The sequence below is a fragment of the Meleagris gallopavo genome, chromosome 2 (genome assembly GCF_000146605.3).
Source record: "Meleagris gallopavo isolate NT-WF06-2002-E0010 breed Aviagen turkey brand Nicholas breeding stock chromosome 2, Turkey_5.1, whole genome shotgun sequence".
In the NCBI taxonomy this organism is placed as follows: domain Eukaryota; kingdom Metazoa; phylum Chordata; class Aves; order Galliformes; family Phasianidae; genus Meleagris; species Meleagris gallopavo.
In genome coordinates this window covers 88,184,818-88,211,931 of record NC_015012.2, presented here as the reverse complement: position 1 = coordinate 88,211,931, position 27,114 = coordinate 88,184,818, and the positions used below count along the sequence as shown (strand labels likewise).

The window sequence follows — 27,114 nt, the reverse complement described above, 5'->3', positions numbered from 1 at the left end:
GCTAAATGTGACGGGTGAGGCATATTAAAAGTTAAACATATATATAAATATATATATATAAATGAGAAGGAAATGAAGAGAAAGGAGAAGAGAAGGAGAAGACAAAGAGAGGGATTTGCCAACCTATAGTAGGCTGAGTGGTAATTGAAGAGTTTGATTCCGAACGTAACATTTTACTCCCGTGATGATGAACTAGAAAAAATGACACAGGACATGGGTCACATTAAAGAAAATTGTTAGCAGGAGAAGAAATCAAGTATAGCAGCTGCATATGCAAGGGACTCGGAGCCAAAAGACAGGACTCAGAGCAAAAGCTGTTTTTAAGTGCTCTGAGGTGAGCTCTCAGCATTCTCCTAAGCAAAAGGAAAAAGTGCTTGGGAATACTCAACTGCAGTCCTAAGTAATACATGTGTAGTAAAGGTATTTATCTGCTGACATAAAGAAGTAATATAGGCTAAAACTTTTATGTTACTAGATCAAATATATTTTAATCTGTTTATGACAACAGTTCTCCGAAATGTAGTTTATTTACATGTAAGTGAAGCTCTTGGTAGAAATGCAGATTTGCTAGGCCAAGCGCTCAAAGAAAAGCCAGAACCTGCACCACTAAGATCATAGTCTACTCTACATCACTGACTTTAGTCCAATCAGGATTATGTACCAATGGACACCTTCCAGCATCTGGATGATTTTACAGAGATCAGAGTCCTTTCTCACTATGTTGAGTTACACATCTGTGCATGTACATCCCATGAAAAAGGGGCAAAGCATAGTAGCAAGTACTATAGAGGTATGTAAATTACAAGGTTTGTTAAAGAAGAAGAGAAGGAAGGAACAGTGACTACAGTTCCAAATGTCTCTCTATCTGAAGATAGAGTAATAAGGAAATCATATATATTAACTAGATATTCATTATTGTCACTTTCAGCATCAACTCAACTAGGAATTACAACAGTGTGCCCATCAATAGGCGTGAGACAAATGTTTGGTATGTAGTAAGATGGTAAGCAAAAGATCTATTTTTCATACTGCTGAAAACCTCAGAGATATCATTAGAGGGTTATAATAGGTCTTTTGAAGTTTTACGGATACCTTTCAAGTCTGTGGACAGAAGTCTCCAGGCCAGAGCGGTACACGCTGTCAGCCCTTACAGGATTCTGTGGTAGCTTCTTTTCTGTTTTAGAATCCCTGTCTTAGCATGGCAAATGGTACAAAAACAAGCACCCTCTCAGGTTCTATGTTGATCTGTTTAGAAACCCCAGTGCCAAAGCAGAAGTTGCATCATACAGCTGGCTCTGGAATAAAGTCTACAGGACAGTCAATGTCTTTCTCTTCACTACTATGTCTCTCCCTTGAACTCATGCTATTATAGCATTGACTGTAATTTCAGAGAACTCCTGAGAGGTAAATTGGAATGAATTTAATTCTGCTACTTAAGAGGATAGAATGACCTAGTTATGCAACATTAGTTGTGTCTGAACACAATTAACACAATATTCTTTGGAATATTACTATTCTTACTATTCTTCAACTTCTATCTCTTCCACTAACTACGTTGTCAAACGACTCCCTTCCTGTCTCAGGAATGGTGCCAGAGCCTACCTACATTCCCACTATAGAAGTAGGCAAACTAAGATGTCACTAAGTCTCCAAGTACTGATAAAACAATCCATTTGATACAATGCCCTGGAGTGTATGGTGATAGAGCACTCTCTGCTTCCTCAGAACGCTAAGTTCTCCTGATCACAGCAACTTTTATTTGCTTTGTACAAGGCTCAGAGCTCTGCAAAGTGGTGCTGGGGAGAATGCCAATGAGAAGACAGAGCTACAAAGGCAGAGACTGAAAGTGTGGGTGCAGCCACTGGCAAGGGAAGTTTTTCTATTGTTGTTATTCTTTTTGATTCAATTGCCTTCTTTTGATTTACGGCCTTAACATTTCCCTCCTGCTGAGAAGGTTTAATTGGACATATCTTTTGCTATTTCTGCCAAGTCATACAAGCAGCTTACATGCTATAAACTCTAGCTGGGCTAGGTTCAATTCTTAACTACACCATTCTGGTGGACAAACTGCGCAGAAGACACCACAGTTATTCTGTACACACATGAGTGCAAGCGTAGAGGATCTTAACTATGGGATTTAAAGTTTACAGAAACAGATCATTATGAGACATTAAGTGAGATGCTGTTTACAGAACTGGCATTTCATACATTTCTATCTCAAGACAATGAATGATGCCTGTAACCAAACAATTATCTACTCGTCCATTTTAGCAATCTTGTTACGTACCCCTGCAAGGATCATTTTTCACTAAGAACTCATCAAGTGCCATCCAGCCACCTCCAACACGAACCATGACTGTACTTCTTAGGATACGAACAAGGCGTAGTTGTTGAGAGTCACCAAACTGCAAGAAAATCAAACAACAGTCTGAGGCTCTCAGTCATTCAGATACAGTTCAATGCTCATAGCTTAAAAATTAGACATTTTTAAAAAGTTTATTTTGATATTTGATTATTAGTAAATGCTAAAACTCATTATTTATGCAGATTATTAAAGCTGTTAAGATTTCAAATCAGATGCTGCTGAATTAATCCAAAGGAGATGGCAAGATGATAAGAAAGAATTTCAGATTTAATTTTATGTTTTTTCTGAAATGTCTGATGTCAAACAGGAAGCAAAATTAGTAACACGCCATTTAATTGGTTACAGTCCGCATACATACAAATTAACAAACACCTATTTGCATTATCTTACACAAACTCTTGTCTGCAATAATCTGGTTGTTAATGATATCAGCTGAAAGGAAGGCAGTATTGCTTTTAATGATCAGTAAAAGGGCTAGAAATTCAATTTACTATGTGTGCTGCACTATTCCATCAACTGATTAATTAGAAGGATATTTTCAGGTTATAGTATCAACATTGCTCTTCGATAGCTAGGTATGTGCGAGGAAGAGAACATTAAAGAAGCAAGGTATCATCTTCAGCTATCATAACTATCTTTTATAAACACTTAGAAACTGTCACTCCTCTGTCTACACATTGAGGTTTTTCACAATTTGGAGATGTACAAAATGCCTATTTTACACTAACTCTTCTACTGTCCAGTTCTTCCTTAGGGCTGATGTCTAGGCCTAAGATATGCTTGTTCTTTAAGCCTGTATAACAAAATCTGCATGCAGTATCTCAGTTCAAACCTAGTTAAAAGAAAAAGCAACCAAAATGTTGACCTCTCAATCTCATGAAAACTATCTAGGGGAATTCATCAGTTTTTTGTCTGTTTGTTTGTTTGTTTTTACCAATGTCACGAAAATATTTATTTTGACATCAGATCATCAGGCCAAGGGCTCTTACATGCTAACATGCAGAGCACCTACTGAAACCAATAATAGTCAACTACTTATTTTTGGTACAATCTCTGCTCTGATCCTGGGAGAAAGCTATCCATAGTTCAGCTGTACCTACTTGCTTCGGTAAGGGGACTGAAATGCTTTAATTGTAAAAGACACAAATATTCTCCCTACTAGTTTGGCTGTTTCATACTACTAAACTCAAAGAGAGAGAATATGTTTAAAGGAATATTACTTTTAGGAACCAAACAAAGCAAAGTTTGCTGCTTAATTTGATAGCAGAAAAGAATTTGTTATAAATAAGGACATTCAAATCATTATTACCTGTAAGGGCTTTTTAATCCTTCATTCAATAAATGTGATACAAAAAAATTGTTTATAAATGTAGATCAAAGTTTAAAATGGCATCCAAATTGATGCTGCTTATTTGTACTAGCTTATTTCTAAAAGAAGTATTTTCAGGTGGTTCTAAAGATTCTATCTTTCTTCTTTTCTCTACCTTTTCCCCCGTTTTCAGCTTACTTCTTCATTTAGACCCCATCAACCACTCTACTAAGGGACAGATACCATTTCCTTCAGTAACTGCCTTAGCTGTAGTTAATTCAGACACTGGGATTTCTGGAGAATAACGGAGGTGCCTCTCAAGGCATTTTTCCAATGGTGACTCAGTCAACTTCCTTATCAAAACAGCCTAGACACCAACTTTCCTTTAATATTTAGAGATGTTCCCAATAACTGAAAATCAGAGTTAAAAAACACAGAGATAAAAACTGCAAGGAATTAAAGTATTATTGTCTCTATAAGAACATGTATAAGACCCTTATGACAACAGCTACCTTTTGCCTAAGCTATTTCCATTCTCACCAGGCAATCATGATCTAACAATTTAAGAAAAATTATATCAGTATGTGCCACAGGAGTAGCACTAATTAGTGCCACTGTACAGCACCAATGCAAGCTGACTCAGTGATTAGCCAGCTGACAAGGATCCAATACACTACAGACTTCTCATAGCTCTTCAAAAACACACACAAAAAAAGGAACAGTCTAAGCTGAAGCAGCAAGCTTTTTTAGCCAATGTCCAAAATATGTATTGAATAATTCACTCTGTTAGTTCACAGCATCAATTAGGTCCAACCATCAATTAGGTTCTTAATCAGTCTGCTTGATTGCACAGGGGTTTTATTAAAAATGAGAATATTTTTCACCTTGAGTTGCAATAAATAAATGATATCATCATTGGATTCATGGTTACTGTGATTGGTCTTTAGTCTGATATCCTAAAAAACAAATATAGACTTTTGAATCACTCCACTATAAATCTGATAACTGATAAAATAATGTTATTCTAAACTTGAAATTTAAAAGCTTAAGATTTTTAATGCATAAATTCCTGCTGACCATTATTGGTTCCTTTAAAAGTAATTTCCTAATTGAGGAAGATGGTCAGGAAAAGCAGGTGGGGAGGTTGAAGGGAAGAAATCCTGAGACAAGGAACGCTCCATAGCATTTTAAAGAAGCACCACAGCTGACCAGCAATGAAGCTGAAGATGAAAGGATGGTAAGATGGACCATTGCAAAGCTTAAACCACTATGTGTTAGAGGAAGAAAATAAATAAATAAATAAATAAATAAATAAATAAATAAATAAATAAATAAATAAATAAATAAATGAAGGATAACTTCATAACACATTCCACTGGTTTATACCTGATTTCCCAGGAAGAACTGATAAGAAATGAAAAATGGAAGAAAGACACGATTAGTTTACAGAAAATTCTCTACATGGCTCTAGAACACATGCAAACTAACACATTAGACATTCTAAATAAAGTATCTAGTTCAGAGATGAACAGGAAGCTAGCTACCCGAAGACTGAACACTGAAGAACATTCAAAGCCTTTCTTTCCTTCCCACTGCTGTTTCTGTGATGTTTTAAAATCATCAGCAAGCACTTAGTAACTCTTAGCCAAACACTGCATCTGAAATTGTTCTAGCTATTGAATCTACAGGTGGCAGAGCTTTCTCTACTTGATTTTTTTTCTGTGATTGAAAATTGTTTAGCAGTTATCTAACATATTTCTTGTACTTCTTCAGAAGAAAAAGTATGCTCTGTAAAATGATAAGTGATCAAACCCACTTTTGTCAAAGATTTTTGAAGTGCAACACAATACTACAGGAAAGTATTTGTCATTGTTTCTATCATACTAATAGAAAACCAGCTACAGTCTAAACACTTTGGGTATCCAGATAAAAAAGACTGCATCTTAAGGAGACGTTGTATGCATGCATGTATCTATGCAGTCAGCTTTTAAAAATTCCCAATACACTGAAAATAGTTTCTGTAGTTTCAACGAAAAATACACAGGGGCATTTTCTATATTTTTAGCCTGTATGTTCTAAAGAAAAAACATATAAAACTGAGATGAGTTTACAATAAGAACATAAGTAATAGTTATAAATTTCCTGTAAATTACTATTGCCTATATCCTTGCAGAACCATGTCACAGGAAGCATCTTTAAGTTCAAAGAACTAAGAAGGTCCTTAGGAGACTTACCCTGTACTTGTTATCCCCAATCTGTTCCACTTGAAACCGTTTTGCACATTTGCATTTAGCTACTTGTCTTGTAACCTGCAAAAGAATGCCACTGTATGATTACTGCTAATACCACCCTTTTGTAGATTAATATTACTGCTAAACTTTAAATTATATAGGATGGAAAATAAAATTGAAAAATGTGATGCTAGCAGAGTAGGCTTTTATCAAATAAAATGGAGAATGTACCTCATCTTCAATTTTGTCAGCATCTGTGAGAGGCTTGTAAGCATCCTTGTTTGGATGAAGAGCTGCTACAAACTCATAATAATCAATATATCCATCACCATCTCTATCAAAAATGTCTGCAACAGCACTCATTTCAAGTCGGCTTGTTGGGAATTCTGTAAGACAAGAACGACAGAAGCTAAGTTGGTTGTTCAATGTCATGAATATTGACAAAGCCATGAATGGCTTTATCACAAACCTTAAATCATTTTCAGGCACTAGGTGATGCTCATAAAAAAAGTCCAGTGACTTTCAAAAAAGTACAGAAATCATTTTGAAAAAAAGACAGGATTGCCAATGTTACCTTGGTAAAATGAATATGACAGTGATACTAAGGCATGTTTTGAATAGAGAAACAGAAAGCAGTGCACAGATTAAACTGTGCATGTTAACATGTTGATCTTCAAAGTGCACAAAATACCACAGATTAACAAGACAAACTGACAGCAAGGAAAGGTCAAGCAAGAATTTCAATGCTAATTAAATTTGTAATGCAAGGCCTTCCCACTTCAGAAACATGCATGGTGTGTTGTGAAATCCTTCTTTGGAACGAGTTCACTACAGCAGATTATCAACTCATACAGAGATTTTCCATGAAATAGTCAAAGAAAAAATCAGGACGGTGAACAAGAATGAAATAATGAGTATTTAGCAGTAGCAAGTTGGTATCAACTGAGTTAAACGAGTAGGCAATTTAACAGCTTGGTAGTAACAGATTTTTTTTTTTCCCAGCAACTTCTGTCATCTGAAACTATTCCACGCTGGCAAATGCTTTAATAAAAACATCAAAATCACATGAACTGTTTTTGAAAATTATCTGTAAGTTTTATAAAGTATGTTTTACTATTATGAATAATCTATGAAAAGTGATTAAACGTCAAAATACCTAGGGAACTATGGAAATGATATTCATAGTCTAGTAAACTACTAATTAACCAGTAGTATAAATGTGTCATTTGTAGTCTGATCCACATGGGTAAAGAGTTCCTAAAAACAAAAACAGTTTCTAGAATCTAGAAATATTTAAAGTAAAATAATTATAGCTGAAGTTAATCATAATTAGTAACTTACTTCAAGAAGAAAATCTGACCTTCTGACACAATCAACCAGTAGTTAGTCTTAGACAGTATGACTTAATGAGATGCTTCTTCCAAGTTCATTGCTAAATTAATTTCAAAACTTACTTGAAGAAAGGATTCCGTCAATAAACTCCTGCCTTGTTATTTTTCCATCCTGATCTTTATCAATCCTCCTGAAGAAGTCCATTACACGAGACTTCTTATGGTTCATCCATCGCATATATTTTTTCCTCCAAATATCAAAATCAAAGTTGGCAAATTCTCTCAGCTTAATCAAGAAGAACAGAGAAAGAATATTTTCCAGTTGAAATCAATAGATTCAGAAAATCAAGAAGAGATATCATCTGCATTCTTTTAAATAGTTTGTTCTTTAAAATGTTAACTCAGATCCTCAAGAATCTTTTATCTCCTCACATTTGAAATGAAAATGACTACCTTCAAAGCACATGGTGATGTTTTCAGTTAGCTGTATCATACAACAAACACAGAATGTTTATAGCATAGCCAATTTAACCGCGGTTAAAGAAAATTATGCAACGAATATATGTATTCTGTGCAGTCCATTGCTGACCTCTTCAAGTCTGTCCAAGGCATCATTGAGTTTTCTTCTTCTTTCCAAGGCCAGAAGCCAGACTTGCTGCCATTTGCTGACTAAAAGGTTGACCCGTGGATTCTTGGTTTCAATTTGTGCCTGGGCTGCTGATGGATATAAGCCTGGTGTGGGAGAACGCTTTCCTGTTAAAACACAATAAAATGCGTAAATCTTACCCAGTTCAAACAAAACAAACATACACACAAAGGGTACTTAACCTTCCTAAGACCACTCCTTGTCACAAATAATGAGCTCAAATCCTGATATGATTCCAACTAATGAGATTTTCATTTGTTTTATTTTTTAGCATTGCTGGGGAAGGACCACATGGTGGTTTAAGTACTCAACTCTTCTCTAGCCCAAAGCAGCCAGCAGCGGCTGCACTAGTGAAACTTCACAGATTACATCAAATCTTTGCAAGTCTCTGATAGAGAATTAAGAAATAATCAATTTGATTTTTTAAGCAGGTTCCATACAGCAACCATACACTCGGTAAATACATCTAAAATACAATACACAATTTCCTCACTTAAGATTTACTTTCCATTCAACTTTACTTTTAAGATTTCTAATTGGATCCATATTGTTTTTTGGACCTCAAGAGCAACATTTTGTCTCAACATCTTCATTTAAAAGAAGTTGTTTGCACTTTCAAATAATTATAAGTTGGCAAAAACACTGTGAGCACCCTCTTGGCAGTTTAGTAGCACAGGAAAGTCTGTAAACTATAAAAGTAAATATTCAAGAAGTGTGGGTCAAAATTTAAAAACAGATGTCTGTTACAGGAAGTTACCTCATAATGAAAAATACAGGAGATTTAGACAAATCACTCAAGAGAGAATTTCACCCTGTTTCACTAGACTGTTCTGCTGTTAATCAAACTTACTAGGTTATTAGTAATCAGTTTTCTTCATAGACAGAGCAATGGTGTGTGTATGACCTACCCAAAACACTTCATTACTTACTTCCTGCTCTCCCCTTATCAAGGACAGGAATATGAGATTGTACAGGAGTGGGTTCAAGTGCCTTCCTTTTATAGGTCTTTGTTACTTTATCCACATCAGGTTGTTTTCTGGTCATTTCCTCCATGAATGTCTGCAATCAGGTAGAGGTGTTTTCAATTAATACACAAAAGTGACATTAAGAATGTAAGACTCATACAATAGCAAAACATGCCAAAGTTACAAGACCAGCACAAAAAGACTATAATAATGCCAATCTCACAGAAACAGACAAAGATAAAATAGAGGCATCTATATGTATAAAAAAACAAAACAAACAAAAAAAAACAAATAAACCCCCACAAAAAAGAAGTATAAGCTTTTAGGAAGCTTATACTTCTAAACTATACAATGGCCCAGCTCTTAAAGAAAGTCTAAATCTAAAAACAGTTTATGAAACTCCTTTACGCCTTAGGTGTGTATGGTGAGGAGGTATACCATCAGACTTTTGACTCAGGTTTTCTTTACTGTCCAGAGAACATCTCAGAAATGACACAGTGCTGATGTGTAAGCTGAGGTAAGCTTACTAGCTTACTACCACACCTATAGCTCCCTCTGGCTCTTCGCAAACATTTTTTAGATATCCATCAGTAAAGCCAGACAACAACACTAATACTATCACCTATTTTATGTTGTTATTATCACCCTTATTTCTAGGAGGAGTTATAAGTATGCTTCTGGAACAGTATAGGACTAAATTTTTGATTGTTTTTTTTTTCATAACTATGTTGAATAAACTGAAGGCATACTGTATACACAGTAAAGGCTCAATCAACCATCTGAAAAATGATTCAGTGATTAAGAGAAAATAGCTAAAGGACTGACACTTGATTATAAAGCTTAGCTGAGATGTGAGCATCTGTTTGAACATGTAGGACATACATGACTCTAGCATGCCTTACCTGATGTTCAGCTATAAGTGCTTTAACTTCCTCAATCTCCTGGGGGATAACCTCCTTATCTTTTTCAGTAAGTGTAGTCTCCGCCCACTGCAACCAGGATAGCAAGGCTTCCAGCAATTCCTGGTTAGCAATAAGTCCAGCCAGAGCTCCAGCCAGTCTCTGTTGATGTTGTTTGGCCCAAGCTAATACCTTAATAAAAGAAACAACACATCAATATATGCAAATGTGAAATTCTTCAAGACATATTTAGAATTGTCCTGCTAACTGTAAACAGCTTCTGCCCAGCCCTATTTATACTGAATATCAAAGGTGCAAGATGTAGTGGCCAAGGACTAACTGTGCTGGGCACTAACTGGAAATTCCAGTTCAACCACATTTTTTCACAGACACTCAGGATTACATACTATTAAATGCAGAAAACAGCACAGTTGAGCAACAGACTAAGAACCCGATCAGACCATACATCTAAGTTGGTAAATCATATAGGATTTGGGGTCTGTCTTTTTTCCTGGACACTCCTGAAGCCATAACTTGCTAACACTAGTATTTGTTTTTCTTTTAAACTTCATATACACACAAAAAATACTTCAGCAACTGAAACTCAGTTGTAGTCACTTCACTAATTTATAAACCTCCTAGATTAATTACATGTTGCACTTAAATCCTTTGTAATGCAATTAGAAAATACTTCAAGTTTGTCTTGTAGTTTTTTCTACGTTTTACGTTTCTCTCCCTAGAAAATACTAGCTTTCCTAACATGGGAGATGTCAGGCACTATTTCCTTTAATACACACAAACAAAGAAGCCTGACCATCTGCTTTAGTTCTCAAAGTCCTGGAAGTTTTAAAATAAAACCTAGGGAAGCATGGCATTCACATTCATCACTGTGGATATTTTAAATGTTTAGTTCTTAACAGCTGGAACATTTTCTTTCAGTACAACTACCATGTTAGTTGTTATCTGTGTTCCAATCAAAGATGAACTGTTATAAAGAAGATGGCTTGAGATATACTGACCTCTTCAAACCTTGCTCTGATAATTGTTATCCAATGCTTAATGGTGGTGATGGAGTCTGGATGGCAGATAGCCAGGATAGCTTCTCCCATACCCGTTGCTTTATTCAGTTCTCCTTTTTTCTCTTCCAGTTTCTTCATGAACTCCTAAATCAGAAATAACAATTTCAACTAGATGTTGGCAAAAGTTGAAAGAGAAATCTGAATAATTTCTGCATGACCTAGAATGTCACAAGCCTCTGGATCAATCAAAGTCTAAACAGATTCAACTGGCTAGAGGAAAAAAAAAAAGTGGGGGGAAGCAAGTTTTGTTTGTCTGAAAATAGTTAAGAATCTTTCAAAAACTCCTCCACATAAAGTACTATATGAAGCTTTAAAATCTTTACTCTAGCGTGTGGCTTCCATATAACCCACCATGCTGTAAGTACTGGAAATTCACATGCCCTTATTCAAAAGGAAAGAAAATAATGCCATTTTAGCAGTGTTGTAGATCAGTCATGCAACGGTTAGATTCATTTACTGGCAACATTTCAGAAGATTTCGTTTGCCTGTCAGTTACAGTAATTCTTCATAATAAATTATCAGGCTGCTAACAGAGGTTGGAGATGTCCAACTATAATTACATGCTCAGACAAGACGACAGAGGGCTTCAGGAGCAGCTATACTAAACCAGCACAAACATGAAACATCAGCAGCAGAGGGGGAGACACAGAGAGAATAGAAGCAGAGACTGCTAATTAAGCAGCTGTTTTTAGAGGTTCTGCCATGTGGGAAAAGTCTTCTAAAACCAAAAGGATGTTTACAGCTTTGAGCATCTAAGTTCATCGCCACTGACGTTCCTAGGGAGTCTGGCAGAAGAAAGGGTGGCAAGATTGGAACTGAACTGAGAGTGGAAAGCCAGAAACCTAAACTTTTTCTATTTGTTCAATATTTCTTTCTTTCTCTTTTTTTTAATTACTTCATTGGTTTTACAATTCTGCCTATTTTTTTCTGTCTATATATGTTTACACCTTGTGTGAATTGGTATGTCTCTGTGAGATGGAAACTGTCAATGTCTCCCAGTGCACAGTGGAATTGGGCTTTTTGTTGTTGTTGTTGTTGTTTTAAATACTTTATGATCTCTAATTGAGCTACAAAACTGAACCATGCCTCTGAAAATTTAACTCTTCTTCCCTCCCTCCACTAAGGGTTATCTTAGATTCCAAAAATTAAAGATCAGCCAAGTCAAATCTTAGACAATTCAGTGTCACTAGAATATTGTAAAAACAGGTTCTTCAACTCATAATTGCATTATCCTGTGCCTCCACAAATTAAATATGAACATATTATGAAACAGAAAGTAAAAAAAAAAAAGACTATTGTACCTTGTTCTAAATGCCTGGAATGGGTAGGCTGTGTATATACTGAGATTCATTACTAATTAATTTTAACTACAGTTTAATGACAGAGTTTAAGATTCAGTCATGGCAGCAGTCCCCTCATAAGACCCTGCCAGTTCCTGTAGTATTACAGCTCAAAATGGTTGAGGTGGGCTACAGTGGCCAAGGTGAGCTGCAGTGACAGATCATAGTGAAAGAAACAAGAGCCAGGAGGAAAACAAGCAACAACAATGCTTGTTTCCATTGCCCAGCTTTTGATCTCATGATCTAGATGTCTGTATTTCTAGTATTTGGCCTTTAAAAATAAAACGGTGGCAGTAGAATATGTTCTAAAGTCTATTCAACAATTTTAAGCATGATTTAGCAAATTTAAATATCTAACACCAAGGTTGTGTTGTTCTAGTGAATATTGTGTGCTACTATTCCCACATTCAATTCCTCTCTTTTAACTGCAAACTTTGTTGCAACTTTCTTCAGAGTGAAGAATACCATAACAACATTGGCAATTTTATTTTTACATTACATTCTTTATATTACTGTCACTGCACTTATAAGAAGTTTTGCATGGGCTTGTACGTAGACTCCTTCTTGTAGAGGGAAAATAGGAGCTTAAAAATTTTTAATTAGACTCTTGACCTAGCTCTTGCTCCATTTCACTACCGCAAAATCAGTTTGTAATCTAGTATTTACGATACCTAAGGCATTGCAGCATTTCAGTACCTAATGTGCATGAAACTCGAGGCATGCTGTTCCACCATGACAGAAAGTTAATGCATGACAACATCATTCCTCTGACATTTACAAATGACCTTGAAAGTATATGGTGGTTAGCTCAGTGATGCTAAGACAACACACTTTTGTTATTTTAACTGCCTGTGTAATAACTGTCAGATATTTTCCCAGCATATATTAATCTGTCTTTAAATGTTTACAGCAACTTTCTACTTGCCCACTCTTTTCTTAATAAGCCAAAATGACTCAAACAACAACTTAGAGTAAGTATGGTTACAAAATTGTCAAATTCATTAAATGTCTAACTTTGACATAGAAACAGTCGCAAAAACAAATCCTGGATGCTGAATAGAATCATAGAATAACCCAAGTTGGAAGGGATGATAATGATCCTCAAGTCCAACTCCTGGCTCCACACAGAATATGATTACATGAGATAGACATCGCCTCTTTTCCTCTATTTTTCCTTCTAACAGATGTCTTAGCACAAAGAGGACCCTCTTCACTTTCTTGCTTACCCTGTGCTGATCTATCAGCGTACGCAAGGCCTCTTCATCATCTGGTAGGACGCCGTGGAAACGAAGAGCCTGCTCTGCCTCTGCCAGCCACTCCAAAAGGACATGAACAACAGAGTGGAATTCCTCTGCCTGTTACAATACAAAAAGTCACGGGCACTGATGAGGGGACCTGACAGACAGACTGCAGCTTACACAAGCGGACTGAGCTCAGATTTGAAGCCATTAATCACGCAGCAGTCCTGGCACATTAACTTTCCATTAAAAAGTCAATGATATACAGTATTACATTTTCATAACCGTAAAAATATCTCAAGCTTCCCCAAAAAATATAGAAAGCCTAAAAGCCCAGTCATGCTTTTAGCCATCTGATTTATAATGTATTTCAGCTTAGTTGAGAATGTCATGCCTTTATGCTGACAAATTACACAGGAGGTGCTCTTGTGGACCAGCTGGAGAAATGAGAACTGTATTTTCTGCATTGCCTTCATCACTGGTTAAGCAAAACTGACCTTTCCATGATTGGAAAAAAAAGAAAGTTCCACCTTTAGGCACAGTCATATTCAGACACATTTAGTGTTGAAGTAAATCAGAATTTTTCCTACTGAGAGACCAAAGAGCTGGATGAACACAGCACTCTGGGAATAGCAGGACAGAAATTTTATAGGCAGTGGATATACTGCTATTGCTAGAGCTCCAATCAAGCATCAGCCTGAAATGGTATGCCTTCACAGAGCTGTTCACTGTATCTCAGTTTTACAATCAGTACCTATTAATTTGGGACTGGTACTAGCCAATACTGACATAGTCTCTTGTAGTTCCTGAGTGTATTCATCACAACTCAATTTCTTTCTGTAATTCTGTCAATGTAAAAATAGTTCTAGTACACAAATTTACTTCTTTTTAATAAGGCACAAAGAGTGTAAATATGATTACAATCTTTAGCTTCCTGAAATGGGAGTGAGTACAGTTCCTAACCACTCTTCATGCTCATCTGTAACTTCAGTGATTTCCTTAGACAGTAATGTTTTTGAAACATTTGATTTGTATTTATAGTATAGTAAAAATGCTAAGAGGTACCCTTTATATATTGTGGTAAAGGGACAAAGAAAAGGTAAACTGCATGAACAAGAAAACTAATATTTTCAAACAAAATTAAATTAAATTTAATGAGATGAAGTGAAAATAAAATTAAATTTCTGTCAACTAGACTATATGGTATGTCCTCTATTTCTCACATAGGACATATGGCATCAGTATCAGTCTTTTACCTGTCGGAGAGCCTGTTCAAGTCGTGTTTGCTTGGATACTGACAGGGCACAAACTGTCTCCCAGCGAGTGCTCAGCTCCTGCATCTGTACTTTGACCCAGGACGAGTCATCACGACTGCCCTCTATAAGTTCTCTGGCAGAACGCTTCAGAGCCTGAACACTGCTTGTTCTTTTTCCCAGCTCCTTCTGGAAAACCTAGGTACCACCAAATATGTTCAAAATGTTTAATTCATTAAGGCATAATAATACAAACAATAACTGAAAAACAACTGGTTATAAAAAGAAATAAAAATATGAATTTAGTTCAGTACAGGATAACTGAAAATGATGCAAAAACCACACACACAAGTTCTGCTCATTAGATTTCACATGAAAATATTTACACTCCACTCTATCCTAACAAGACTGGAATATAGTAGGAGAATGTCAGGCAGATCCTGAGAAAACCCCCTGTCCTGATGTAATGCATAGGAAATGCAGCAAACTTACCACACTGGCTTTAACATGCTTGGTTGCCACAGCACGAGAAGATCACACAGATAAAACGTAAACAAACAAGGAGAAGGTTTAAAACCATAAACCTAAAACTAAAAACTGGGGATCTGGCTGTAGATCTCATTACAAATTCATATATTTATGAAAGTACTTTCACATTCATGGAAAGAATGAGCTCCATTTACGTGAAGAAAAACCTCTTAAAATATGGTAACTGCAGCATATCATGCAGCTGATTATGACATAGTTGTGATACACAATGAGACTTCAGAAACAATCTGAGCACATTTGGGGCTAATTTTCATAGATAACTTCTGTTTCCAAATACTTTTCTTCAAGAGTGACTAAGTCTTCTCACCAAGCAGTCTCTGGATACTTGCAGAAGATCAACTCTGATGCGTGTAGACTTCACAATCCCAGTAACTTCATCAGCTGTACCCTCTGGACATACTGAACAGGAACTGCAGTTCAGAGGCACAGCCCTAGATTCCCTACTTTCTCCCATCTCCAGAAACACTTGATTGAAAAAATACTGCAGCAAATGTAGGTTTCCTGGGCCTTAGTCTAGCTCTGTAACTCTCTACCATGATTTAAGCATTGCAACTGCTCTTCTCCATGAATTTACAGCAGCTCTGCAGGGTTGAAATACTCAATGCTTTTCTTTTCATAAAGGCTGCTGTAGTCACAGCAACTGCACTGGACATTTGGTTAGCAGATGTACTGAATAAAATCCAGTCTTTACCTCCACAAAAGTTTTACAGTAAAATCATTTTTGACACCTCTTCCCATAAGCACATATTCATAAATGCTAATTTGTGATGTTTGACACGATACTCATAGATACACAAGACAGCAGCGTTAAATCGAATATCTGGCAGCTAATTTGTGCCAATTAGTTACTAACAGGTTTTTTTTTCTTCCAAGTCTGTTTTATAGCATTTTCCATTGTCAACGACATGTTGATGTTAAAAATATATTTCTGGCTCCTAATATTACAGAATAGCCAAATAATGAGATAGCACTAAAATGCTACACTTAGAAGCAGTCTAGCAATTAAAAAAGATGAAAGTTTTTAAAATTACCTTGTGATTGTCAATCAAGTTCATCACTAAATCAATGTCTCCATGCACTGGCTGATCTTCTGCTAGCTGAGGTTCAATTTTGTATAACCAATCAATGAGAGCTTGTAGAGCATCAGTAAATTGTCCTGAAAATAACAGGGCTTCCTCCAGTTTATTTTGTCTGGGGAAGTGAAATTAGCACAAGAAGAATAAATTTAGTTAAAAATCATTCATTTTAAGAAAATACACTTTAAGAAAACATTTTTGGCATTAAATGGTAACAACCAAGAGCTTTAAATCACTCTTTTCCTTTTTAAACAGGGAGGGGGGGAGAATGGGGATGCTGAAATACACAGTGGGATGAACACAATTCTTTTCTGAGCTCTGAACAGTCAAGGAGTACATGTTTTACCATCTCTGAAGTAGGTAACCTTCTCCTTGCTTCACTATACTATTCTCTGACACAGACTTCTGAGGGAGACATTGGAGACTCCACTCAAGTAGGAATTTACCAGAGTAGTTAATTGAGCAACCCAGTCCATTTGCATTGACCAGCACAAAGCACATTCCCCAAATAGATGAGGGCTGCTCTTCTGTCCCTCCCACCCAGTCTTAAATTGCAAAACAAGCCACTCTGATTTTACTTCTGCACAACAGAAGCCAAAACAGAAGTCAGAAAAACTCTCATAAGCCTTCTTCTCAACTGTTGAATAATTGGATTGGTTTTCTTTTACCTTTCTACTGATTTTCCACAAATTGTGTCCCATTTATCCCTTAGTTCACTCAGCATGTCATCAAGCTTCAAATTGTCATCAGCCAAGGTGGTTTTCTCTTTCAAGGAGCGTCCAGTCCTGTTTGTGGTATCGTACACAGAATGTTTGGCACCAAGAGATTTCTGGAATTCCTATGAACGTAGAAGAAAAAGAAAACATACATAGCATCAAATGCTTACAGATCACAGTGAACTAATCTTTGTCAAATTATTTGCAATGTAAATAGTAAATATTGTGGCAAGAAGATTTTAAGCATACTATAATTTTTTTGTTTGTTAGCATAGATACAATCACACGGAACTTGTCATTAACAGAGGCTGCGTCTTTTATCCCTCTCTGGGAACAGAAGCAGTTCTACACCTACAGGAATGATTTGGGAAATTCTTTCTTCAGTGAGTGATGATTCCCATCCTACCTTAGTTCCTAAATCCTACATTTCAGCCAGAGGCTGTCCAAGAAACAGAAAAATGTGGAAGGACTACTAGTTTTGGAGCCATTAAACCGAACACTCTTTACACTACATTTTAAGATTTCCAACTAGTGTAGAGCACCCCAGAGGCTACAAAGATGATTCTTTTTTAGCTCACCATGATCAAAATGAGAGATTTCCATCCATAAGAATTTAACCCTCTAAAGACTGAAACCTGCTACAGTAGGCAAGAATTGTGTGCCAAAAGCATACAGATTTAGGTATGAGATGCAGCCAGATGACATTTCAATAAACACAGGCAAAAGTAACAATAGCAAAAAGGTAACTGTAATACAGGGACTTTGGAAGATAAAGGCTACAAAGCAGCTGCATTTGCCTGCCCACAATGACAACTCCTTTGGCAAGGAGCTTCTGGAAGCTTTGCATAGAACAGAGGAACACACAGAAATAGAGCTCATCTTGAAGTGGCAGAGACGTAAACAGAATTACAGGGTAAATAATTAAACAAATGAACACTGACAAGGATAAAATCAGTACTGCACAGCAGCTTTTGAATGTCAGTAATGCTTAAAGTGTTTTATTTCATATCTCCATGAACTGCTAGTAGAAAAAGTTAAATAAAATAAAACAAATAATAATTTAAAAAGTCATGTCTATCCAGAATTGAATATTTTGTCAGAAAAAAGCCACCAGAAAATACCTATCAAAAAACAGTTTTTGCTCACTGTTTGCTGAAATGGAAGTTTCAGTTGTCTCTCAGAGCAATGTTTAACATAATAAAATCTGTTGTGGGAATAATTACCAGTTGAAACTCATAATTCCTCAGGGCACATAAAAACTGCAAAGATTCTACATGGTCGCTGCCAGCACAAGCACGACTGCTCAGCTCCAGCTTGCAAGCTGCTCCCAGCTGCTGTGCACCAGTCTGGGCCCTGATAGCTTATGACTCTTTCACCAACTTTCCCATGTGTTCACAGAGTCATTAACATTTTTTTAGATGGGAATCAAAGTCAGGTGGAGTGGAAGCGTGTGTGAAATAAAAAGAAGTAGGCACTGGGTTGTGGCACAGAAACAGTCTGCCTACTTCACCAGAAGTGACTTGAGGTACTTGATATTTTGTATTGCACTGTCCTGGTTTTCTGGTTATTTTAGGAATCAGAGGGAACTGAATATCAGAAATTGGTCAGCAAAAAAAAAAAATAGCATCTGTTTTGTAATTGAGTGTCTCTCCCCTCTTGTTCTTTCATTTTCCTCAAACAAAACAAGGAATCATGTTTTAAGTAAGAATACAAATGCCACTATCAAACTCGAACTACAATAAAAATAAAAATCCTTTTCAAAATGAAAATAACCAAAAAGTTCCATCAACACAAATAACACATAGGTTTCTGCTTCTTTTTATTTGATGACATTTATTAACTACTGAAAGCTATATGGACATTTCTTGATGTGCACAAAGAAACTGCTGTCAGAGGAGGATCATAGATTAAAAAAAAAAAAAGATTTAAAAGTGAACAAAGGGTTGCAGTCAATTCATTCTTTGAGAGATTGCACACACTATACTAAACCTACTTTCATTTGATATCCCAGAGGCATAACTGAGAGTAAACTTTGGTTTAAGGCATTTCAGCTGCCATGATCAGACAGGTAACATGAATGAAGTCTCAGTAATTAATTATTTACCTTCCTTCTAATGAAGACAGGAGCACACAGATAAAATTACTTAGGTTCACATAAATGTATTCTAAGAAACATCCAGCATTAGCACAGAAATGGAATGGGTGACCTACTAAGGGTTTTTCCACTCCTGACTTCTAAAAATGAGAAGAAAATTGCTGATAAACAGACCATGAATAACTCTCCAAAAGTCCCTGGCAATGCACTGGATGTAAGTGAGACAGAAAACATTTTCTTGGCTTTTCTCTTTCAGGGCCTTTTTTTTCTTTTTTTGGCAATAACAACTGGCAATGAGCGAGTCCAAATTATTGCTTACAGCACACACACAGCACACATTTAGTTCAGATAGTAAAAATCACTAACTAAATGGAGCAAGGAAACCTTCAAGGTTGGACAGAAAAGACAAAGACTTCATGTGGGAGTGGAAGGAAAAGACTCAAAATACAAGGAAGGACATTGCAGTGCTGGGAGGTTTGACAGCTCATTAGAAAACAATCGAGTTGATTTCTTGGCAAAGGGGGGAGGGGGCTGTTTGAAGTCTGAAGTCACAAAGTTCACCAGTCTCTCATACACATCTATCTTTTTACACCAAAATGCCAGCTTCAATCCTAATGTCCCCATGCCACATTCTTGCCTGCTCCTTATTAAAGAATTCAAGAACTTAAGTAGCTATGTTCTGCAGGCATTTAATCATAAAGGAGCTGTAGAAAATCTGTCACTGAGGGAACTGATGAATCTGCCAATCTGCATGAGGAAGTCTGGGCTCATAAAATGTGCTGCTGTACATATAAAGGACAAGTAGGATGTTAGGTTTAAAACTTCCGAAGAGAAGAGAACAGAAAGGCAGAATGTCAAACCCCGGGACCTCAAAAAATCTCAAAGAAACTTAGAATGTGTTGACTGTACCATGAGGAGTTTGAACTTTTTATAAAGAGAAAAAAAAAAGAAACAGAGGGATTAAAATATTGATAAAGTCAGAGAATAGAATAAAGATGAACTTAAAGAAAATACCGTTTTCTAAATGCTCAGAATTGACTTCAAGTTCTGGCAACAATGATCCCAGAACAAACTACAACTGCAGATTTACCACAACAGAATGTTAATGCACGTTTTATCTAAAAGTTTTAACACCAAACATAGGTAAAGCTATTTTTGCTTGGCCAACAGCCAACTCTTTTACACTGAAGTAGAACATAATCCTGCTTGATAAACAATACTTAAATCATAATAAAAATGAAAATGATAAAAATATGAAGCAGACTGATGCATTAACTACTCATGCAGGGCGAAAACTTGCCAGAGGTAAAATCATCAGAAACTACACACAGAGGGAGAGAGATGAGATGCAGAACTTTGGGTATATTCTGTAGAATAAAATAATACTGTAAAAAGTAGAACACTAAAGTCAATATGAAAAGTAGAAGTAAATGTGTGCCAAAATAGAAAAAAAATAAATGATCTTTCAACACTTTGTCTCTGATGAAACTGCTCCAAGATAAATCTTTGGATACAGCCTGTCTCTGAAGATTCAACCAGTCACCCACACTATCCTCACTAATATATCATTCAAGGCTGTTTACAAAAGTAAAAATGAAGTAGACTTCCTCTGTCCTTCATTTTGTTCTGGCTGACGCAACTGTAGAGCTCCCTTCAACTGCACATCAACTTTATTTGTTTGAAAAGCCATATTAACAGAGGAGATTGCTACATTTTCTCCTGTAGTAGCTGGGTTTGTGGAAAAGTGCACCTGGAATTTTGAATCCTATGCAGAGAAATCACCTTTTCTACTAATAGTGTCTACTGTAGTTTCTGGAGACTTCCATTAATAATGCTTAAAAAGCAACTGCCAGTGAGAATACCAATTATTTTTCATCCTTGAGATAATCCTCTAGTATTACAAGGAAAATCCCAAACAAAGTAACTGGATGGCAAATGTGTGTTGTAAGGACAGAAAAAAAAAAGATTCCTTCTCTGATTAAGTATTACTTTTTTTTTCTTGTTTTCTTTTTTTTTTTTTTTTAAAAGAAAGTTTTCATGGTGCTGTATAATTACATCTTTCCTATTCAAAATTAATAATTTCACCACAGATCAGGTTCTTTGAAAAGCATTTTTTTTTGAGTCCTCACCTGTAACATGCCATGTAGTTTTATGCTAATAACACTTTCATTGCAGTAGTCCAGAAGTCCTCCTCCTTTGCTAATTGTATGTAGTATAAGGCTGACAGACTTACATTTAACTGGGCATCTTGCATTTCAGCAGTCACAACTCACCTTGTGCTGTGCAAGCTGCATCTTTATTTTGTCAGGGTCATTTGCAATTTCAAGATCTGAGTCCAAAGATTTCTCTGATTCTTCTAGCCACTCCATAAGTTTGTGCCAGGCTTCATGGAACTGGGGAAAAGTGAGATATGCATAGAGTTAAAACACACTGATGCTTAAAATACTCCATAAACATTAAGCCCTGACCAGGTCTCTGCAGGCCTAACAAGGACTCTGCATACTTGGGAAAGGCTTGGTGTGATTTTTCTCCCTGGCCTCTCCAACCAGCCTGTGGACTTAATTACTGGACTTAGCCTCCTTTCACCCACATGAATTAGTAACCTCTTATAAATACGGTCTGTATGTAAGCCCACTATGCATCTTTCACAGACCTACTCGTAACTCCCATCGATGTGCTGGTCATTTAAATTCCTACATTTTTAATACTAAATAAAAATACTGCAAGAATGGGGCTTTGCTACTGCCTACATGGGACAACATCTATAAATCACTAGGGAAAACAAGATCTTCCCTGAGATGTTCAAAAATGCTCTCATTGTATCAAATGCTATCTTGGTGGGTACCGAACAGATTCTTGATCTTCCTTCCTTTCTCAACTACAGTGCTTCAGGGAAGGAAGCAGGGAAAGACTAAAGATTCAACCAGCTTTCATGAAGTGGCAGGCCTTTGGGACTGGATTTTTATAGCTTGTTGTTTCTCTTTGTGGGTTTTTTGTTGTTTTGTTTTTTCCAAATTCTTTTTTCCTGGCTGTCTAAATATGAAAGTATAAAGAACTGATACAGAAAAGTGTGAAAACCCTTGGACCCTATTTTTCAGGGCTGAGGATCAGGACTTGAAACTGATAGCTGTCAGTACTCCTTCTTCACTCTGCACAGATAGTTGTCGTTCTAAATAAATAAAACTAGTTGTATACAGCTTTTCATAGTGATGGAGAGTTGAATTTTTTTCTACTGTACATGTCATTTTAGAACTGCCATGTGTGTGAGTACCCAGGAAAAATTGCTGGGAATTTTTTTTTAATGTTTGTTTTATGGCATAATTTTTGCTCAGAAAAGTTCTTTTTCTAGCAGCTGAGTAGCAGTAACAATGAACATGAGAAAGTGGTTTGGCTGAGAACATGATCAAATCTTCACTTGATGAAGAAAACCTAAAACTTCTTATTGATGATATTACATTCCTCTCACACATTTTGCATGTTATCATTTATGTTCCTCAGTGAGGGGAGCATGAATCTAAAGAAAATAAATGAGTGCACCCTGGTAAGGAAAAGTCTGTAAAAAACTCTCCAAGTTTTTAAGGAAATAAATTGAGAGATCTTAGAAGATGATTGTATGTTAACTACCGTAAGAACCTGAGGAAGTGATGATTATTAACAAAGAGACAAAGTAAATAAAGGAAGAAAATACTAAGCAATTCTAAGCAATACTCTTATAGACTAGCAAAAGGTATTCATCACATTTTTAAAATATAAGGGGTTGATTGTGTAACTTCTTTTTGCAGATGGCACTAATACACATCTGGAACCCACACTGCAACTTTCTTCTTTCAGACCATCCTGTATTGCAGACCCAAGTTATTACTTTGGTTGAAAATGAAGACTTCACCTTCTAAATGAAGTGCTCTACGATTGCATCACAGAAATTGCTCCACTAACTTAACAGAGTCTGTTACACTAACCCAGACATAGCTGAAAGTGCTTTAAAGCACCATATACTTCAAGAGTCTGGATATAATTTCAGCTAAGTTCAAAGAGTTGTACAACAGCTGTTGTTCAATTACCTGTTTGGCTCGTTTCCTTGCATCATCCAAAGCTCTTCCCCTTTCGACTAAACGCTGAACTACCTTTTCCCATCTACTTTGTACACTAATCAGCAGATTCTTAATAAGGACTACATCTTGTTTCTGGCTGAAGTATTTCAAATGGGTACCAGTTTTATCCAGCTCTATGATCTGATCTCGATGAGAATTCACCTCTGTGGCAAAAACCTTCAAAAGAAAAAAAAAAAAGAGAAAATTTTTGTAAATAATATATTACTCATGCACTGAGTAAACACTGAAAAAGCAGTGTGATAAAGAGTGATATAGCAATAAGCATAAAATGCAGTTTCAAACAATTCAAATATTTCTGAGTGCCAGTGTTACAGAGCATTGTTCAAGTATCTCAACAGAGTGGGAGAAAAAACATTACACATCTGTTTCTGTACATACCTTGTGCTCATCAATTTGAAACAAGACAGTGTCCAAGATAAGACTTGGCCGAGAAGCTGCAGTTAGAGTTTGCTCCGCCTGCGTGAGCCAATTGATGAAATCTTGAAGTGAGTTGTGGAACTCCATTGCTAAATTGAGGGCTTCTTCCAGTTTGGTCTGTAAAGAAAGGTTATATCTTAATAGCAGCTGATATTGTGCAGGGTATTCAGCTGAGTAAACTATCTTAATTGAGCATTTTGGAGTAAGCCATTTTAATTTAACATGTAGTTTAACATTTTTGAACATTCTTTCAACTCAAAATGTCTGAGTTTTATATTTTAAAATAATTGCCTGTGTTTGAGAATATTAAAGGGGATGGATGGAAACTTAAAAGTAAAACTATTTATTACAGATGAGTATAAATATAGCATCTAGGATTAGGATAAATTTTATACATTAGAACATTACATTTTGTGGTAGTTAATTGTAATGAGACATGTGGTTTTAATTTTATTTTTTTTTTAATACAAAACCAGTACAATATCAGAAATCTATGATGGTAGTGCACTTGGAAGAGCCTCAAAGTAGTAATCTAATTTATTCTTTTACACTAAAGAAATAAGAGGTTGGCCTAAATCACTTCTCTCTAATATTGTACAGTTGTCATTTTTGTTACTTGAACTGAGACTATGTTTGAATAGAGAATGTTTTCAAACTGTCATATTGTTGGCCTAGCCAAGCAGTCCAGTCTTATATCTTTCTGTAAGAAGACGCTTAAATTGTGCATTAATTCATTTGACATTCTTCCATTATAGTTATCTATAAGAGACACCATCAGTCTTACTTTAAAATACAACTAAGTTGTGAGTTAAATATTTCTGCCTTATACACATTAGGGGCGAGCAGAGAATTTCTGTGTAATTATTGACTTTCTTCACTGCTTCACTGAGGTAGAGCAAATGCACTGTATTTCATGAAGGGATGAAAGAAAAATGGAATTATTAATTAAAAAAAAAAATGTATGTTGCACATCAGTGAATCATGCTATTGATCTACATTTAGAGCAGAAGGAAGTCACTTGAAGTAAGTGGCAGAAGGCCAAGTCTTTGGGAATTTCAAGGAAAAATGGATAAAAGCTAGGAAAATTAATGCAGCAATTCCGTACAGAGAACAAAATAAACTTGAACCATCACATAATTTAACTCTTTCTCTCATGTCTGTGATCACTGTAATAAAAAACAGAAAAGCCCTCACTCTATAAAGTGAGTATTATTAGTATCAGTTAAGATATTTCTGTAGAATAATATGCCCTTCTCAGCTATCCTGTCTCCCAGTTATGGTTAATCAGCTTCTCAAACACGTTTTCCCCAGTACTTGCTTAAGCAAAGGAATGAATGCTGCACAACTATTTCCACAGTTGATTTTAAATCTAAAAGACTAAGCAAGTTTGCATGTATAAAATTAACAGTCTTAAATACATGATTTACACTTCTATTGTTATGTATAAACACATACTTTTCTTTCACCAAGCTTCGTTTGTACAGATTCCCACTTTTCTTTTAAGTTATTTATGTCCTGCTCAACATTTGTTTCAGCAGATTCCGGGCATCTTGCAAGCATCTGCTGGCCTTTCTGCATTAGACACTTATATGTCTCTTCTTTGGCTTCAAAGGCAGCACAAAGTTCCTAAATAAAGAAACCAATAGAAAGTAAGTCAGGTAGAAATTCAATACTCTTTATGAACATTAGCATAGCATCTATTCCTCCCCCAACATTTTGTGGGTATGATTAAGACTAATAAAAGAAACATATGTAATTCATAAAAAGCCAAATGAACAAAGAAAGGGACCAATCCTTCAGGAAATGAGAACTTGTATTGTCTGTCAGATGTTCTTTCTGAGATGCAAAGCTTGGCAAGGAGAGTACTAGGCACTTATCTCATTGCACAAGATTTCCTACAACTCAGTTGGTTTACCGTCCATCTGTAGCTAAAACACAAAAAGTGTCAGCATTATACAGTGCGCTGAAAGCCCAGACACATCCAACACACCTTCGAAAGTAGGTGGGACAACCTGGGAGGGCTGTTTTATGGTGCATCATCTCTTGTGTTTTATCTGTATTTTCCTTCACTCGCTACACAAAAGCAAGATATTTTACATATTTGCAGAAAGCTGGAAAAATAATGGCAATACCTTCTAACTACTCAACTCACTATTCTCTTTTAACCATGTTGAAGGTGAGGTGGCAAGAGAATTGGAACTCACATACATTCCCCTCATTCAAAAGGGCATTTCCAAAATTTGCAACAGACACCTGAAAATGCACCAATGAGGTTGGTGCAGACTCCCAGATGGGGATCTTCTTCCAGATGAAGAACCTTTTCCTCTGACTCCGAAGGAAAGAATGTAAATTCAGTATTTTTTGTGGGTTAAGAGGTACTGGTCACAGGGTTGTATCTGATTAAAGAGGACGGCAAAGCAGGAAGTAGGTTCAACCATGATCTAAGATTCCAGAAAGCTTTGCTCCTTCTTCTTCTGTTGTCACCTCATCCGCTTTTTTCTTATGTTCCCAAACTCCTCAAAATATTTCTAGTTTCCTTAACTTTCCAAAGCACCTTTTTCTGCTGCAGTGCAAGAACCCCTCAGAAGTAAATGTAGGGAGCACAGCACAAGTGAGACACGCCATGGCAAGTATAGCCTGAAACACTGGGGCTGGGCTCAGGGGAAGCCAAGGAGGCCTCTCTGCAAGCCTCTTTCCTGCTGGTGTCTAGTAACATCTCTTCATATCTCTTATTCCCGGAGCTGCCTTAGCTGGAAATGCTACCCAACCACAACTCCATTTATGAACTGATTATAGTTCAGGGATCTTTTATTCATGAACGTAGAAACAGACCTTATCCTCAAGATGATGATTCATAATGTTATTTCCACGGAGAAAACACAATAAAATATAGAGCAAAAATTTCTATTTTAGTTTCAGGTCACAAATTAATATAGTTTGTATCCCTTAAGAGCAAGTTGAAATTTGGAACTGACAATAAATTGTTCTCAACCTGACAACTCATCTCAGCATTTCAGTTGCCAAAAAAACAGAATTTACACAGAGTTGCATAGACGCACTGAATTTAACTAAACTGAAATAAAATCCTATATTTTTAAGCTTATGTACCTTCAAGGTTAATAGCAAGACAATATCTGCAGTTGTATGACAATCCACAACAAAGCATTGGCTTTTAAAATGCATAGTTAGGAAATGACCGTGCATATGTACATACTACTGGGGACACATTCACACTTGTTCCCACAATTCAGATTTAGGATTCCTTCCATCTGTAAAAACTGGCTTAATGATTTGCATAGAATATACCAAAGAAAATTCTGTTATTTTTCAAGGAAAATTTTTTGGTCTCCATCTGATTGCAAGTCCAGCATAAAAAAATTGGAAAGAACACTGGTTCTCCCAGGTTCTTGATTACACAGCCCTCACCTTGCAGGAACAAAGATTTTGTTTATGTTTGGGTCTTTTGTTGTTGTTTTATTTGTTGTGGTCTTTT

At 36.3% G+C, this 27,114-nt stretch overlaps 1 protein-coding gene across 9 annotated transcripts in view; it reads right to left on the bottom strand.

The window, feature by feature from the left end:
* The window catches only part of LOC104909961 (dystonin-like), a 32,116-nt gene extending 6,855 nt beyond the window's left edge, over nucleotides 1-25,261 (bottom strand). For 2 of the 9 annotated variants that reach the window (XM_019613219.1, XM_019613224.2), the window contains exons 1-19: nucleotides 25,077-25,261; nucleotides 23,583-23,738; nucleotides 23,154-23,360; nucleotides 21,366-21,485; nucleotides 16,950-17,119; nucleotides 16,237-16,396; nucleotides 14,660-14,854; nucleotides 13,392-13,520; nucleotides 10,766-10,909; nucleotides 9,750-9,938; nucleotides 8,812-8,941; nucleotides 7,826-7,989; nucleotides 7,360-7,522; nucleotides 6,137-6,291; nucleotides 5,909-5,983; nucleotides 5,061-5,078; nucleotides 4,559-4,630; nucleotides 2,288-2,405; nucleotides 124-192 (exon numbers count right to left, since the gene is read on the bottom strand). In XM_019613219.1, the coding sequence (XP_019468764.1) occupies nucleotides 124-192; nucleotides 2,288-2,405; nucleotides 4,559-4,630; nucleotides 5,061-5,078; nucleotides 5,909-5,983; nucleotides 6,137-6,291; nucleotides 7,360-7,522; nucleotides 7,826-7,989; nucleotides 8,812-8,941; nucleotides 9,750-9,938; nucleotides 10,766-10,909; nucleotides 13,392-13,520; nucleotides 14,660-14,854; nucleotides 16,237-16,396; nucleotides 16,950-17,119; nucleotides 21,366-21,485; nucleotides 23,154-23,360; nucleotides 23,583-23,738; nucleotides 25,077-25,199 (2,557 nt within the window). In that variant the 5' untranslated portion in view covers nucleotides 25,200-25,261. The remainder of the gene's footprint in view (nucleotides 1-123; nucleotides 193-2,287; nucleotides 2,406-4,558; nucleotides 4,631-5,060; nucleotides 5,079-5,908; nucleotides 5,984-6,136; nucleotides 6,292-7,359; nucleotides 7,523-7,825; nucleotides 7,990-8,811; nucleotides 8,942-9,749; nucleotides 9,939-10,765; nucleotides 10,910-13,391; nucleotides 13,521-14,659; nucleotides 14,855-16,236; nucleotides 16,397-16,949; nucleotides 17,120-21,365; nucleotides 21,486-23,153; nucleotides 23,361-23,582; nucleotides 23,739-25,076) is intronic. The other 7 variants (XM_019613225.1, XM_019613227.1, XM_019613221.1 and 4 more) reach the window with 6 other exon arrangements.
* Between the last annotated feature and the right edge of the window lie 1,853 nt (nucleotides 25,262-27,114).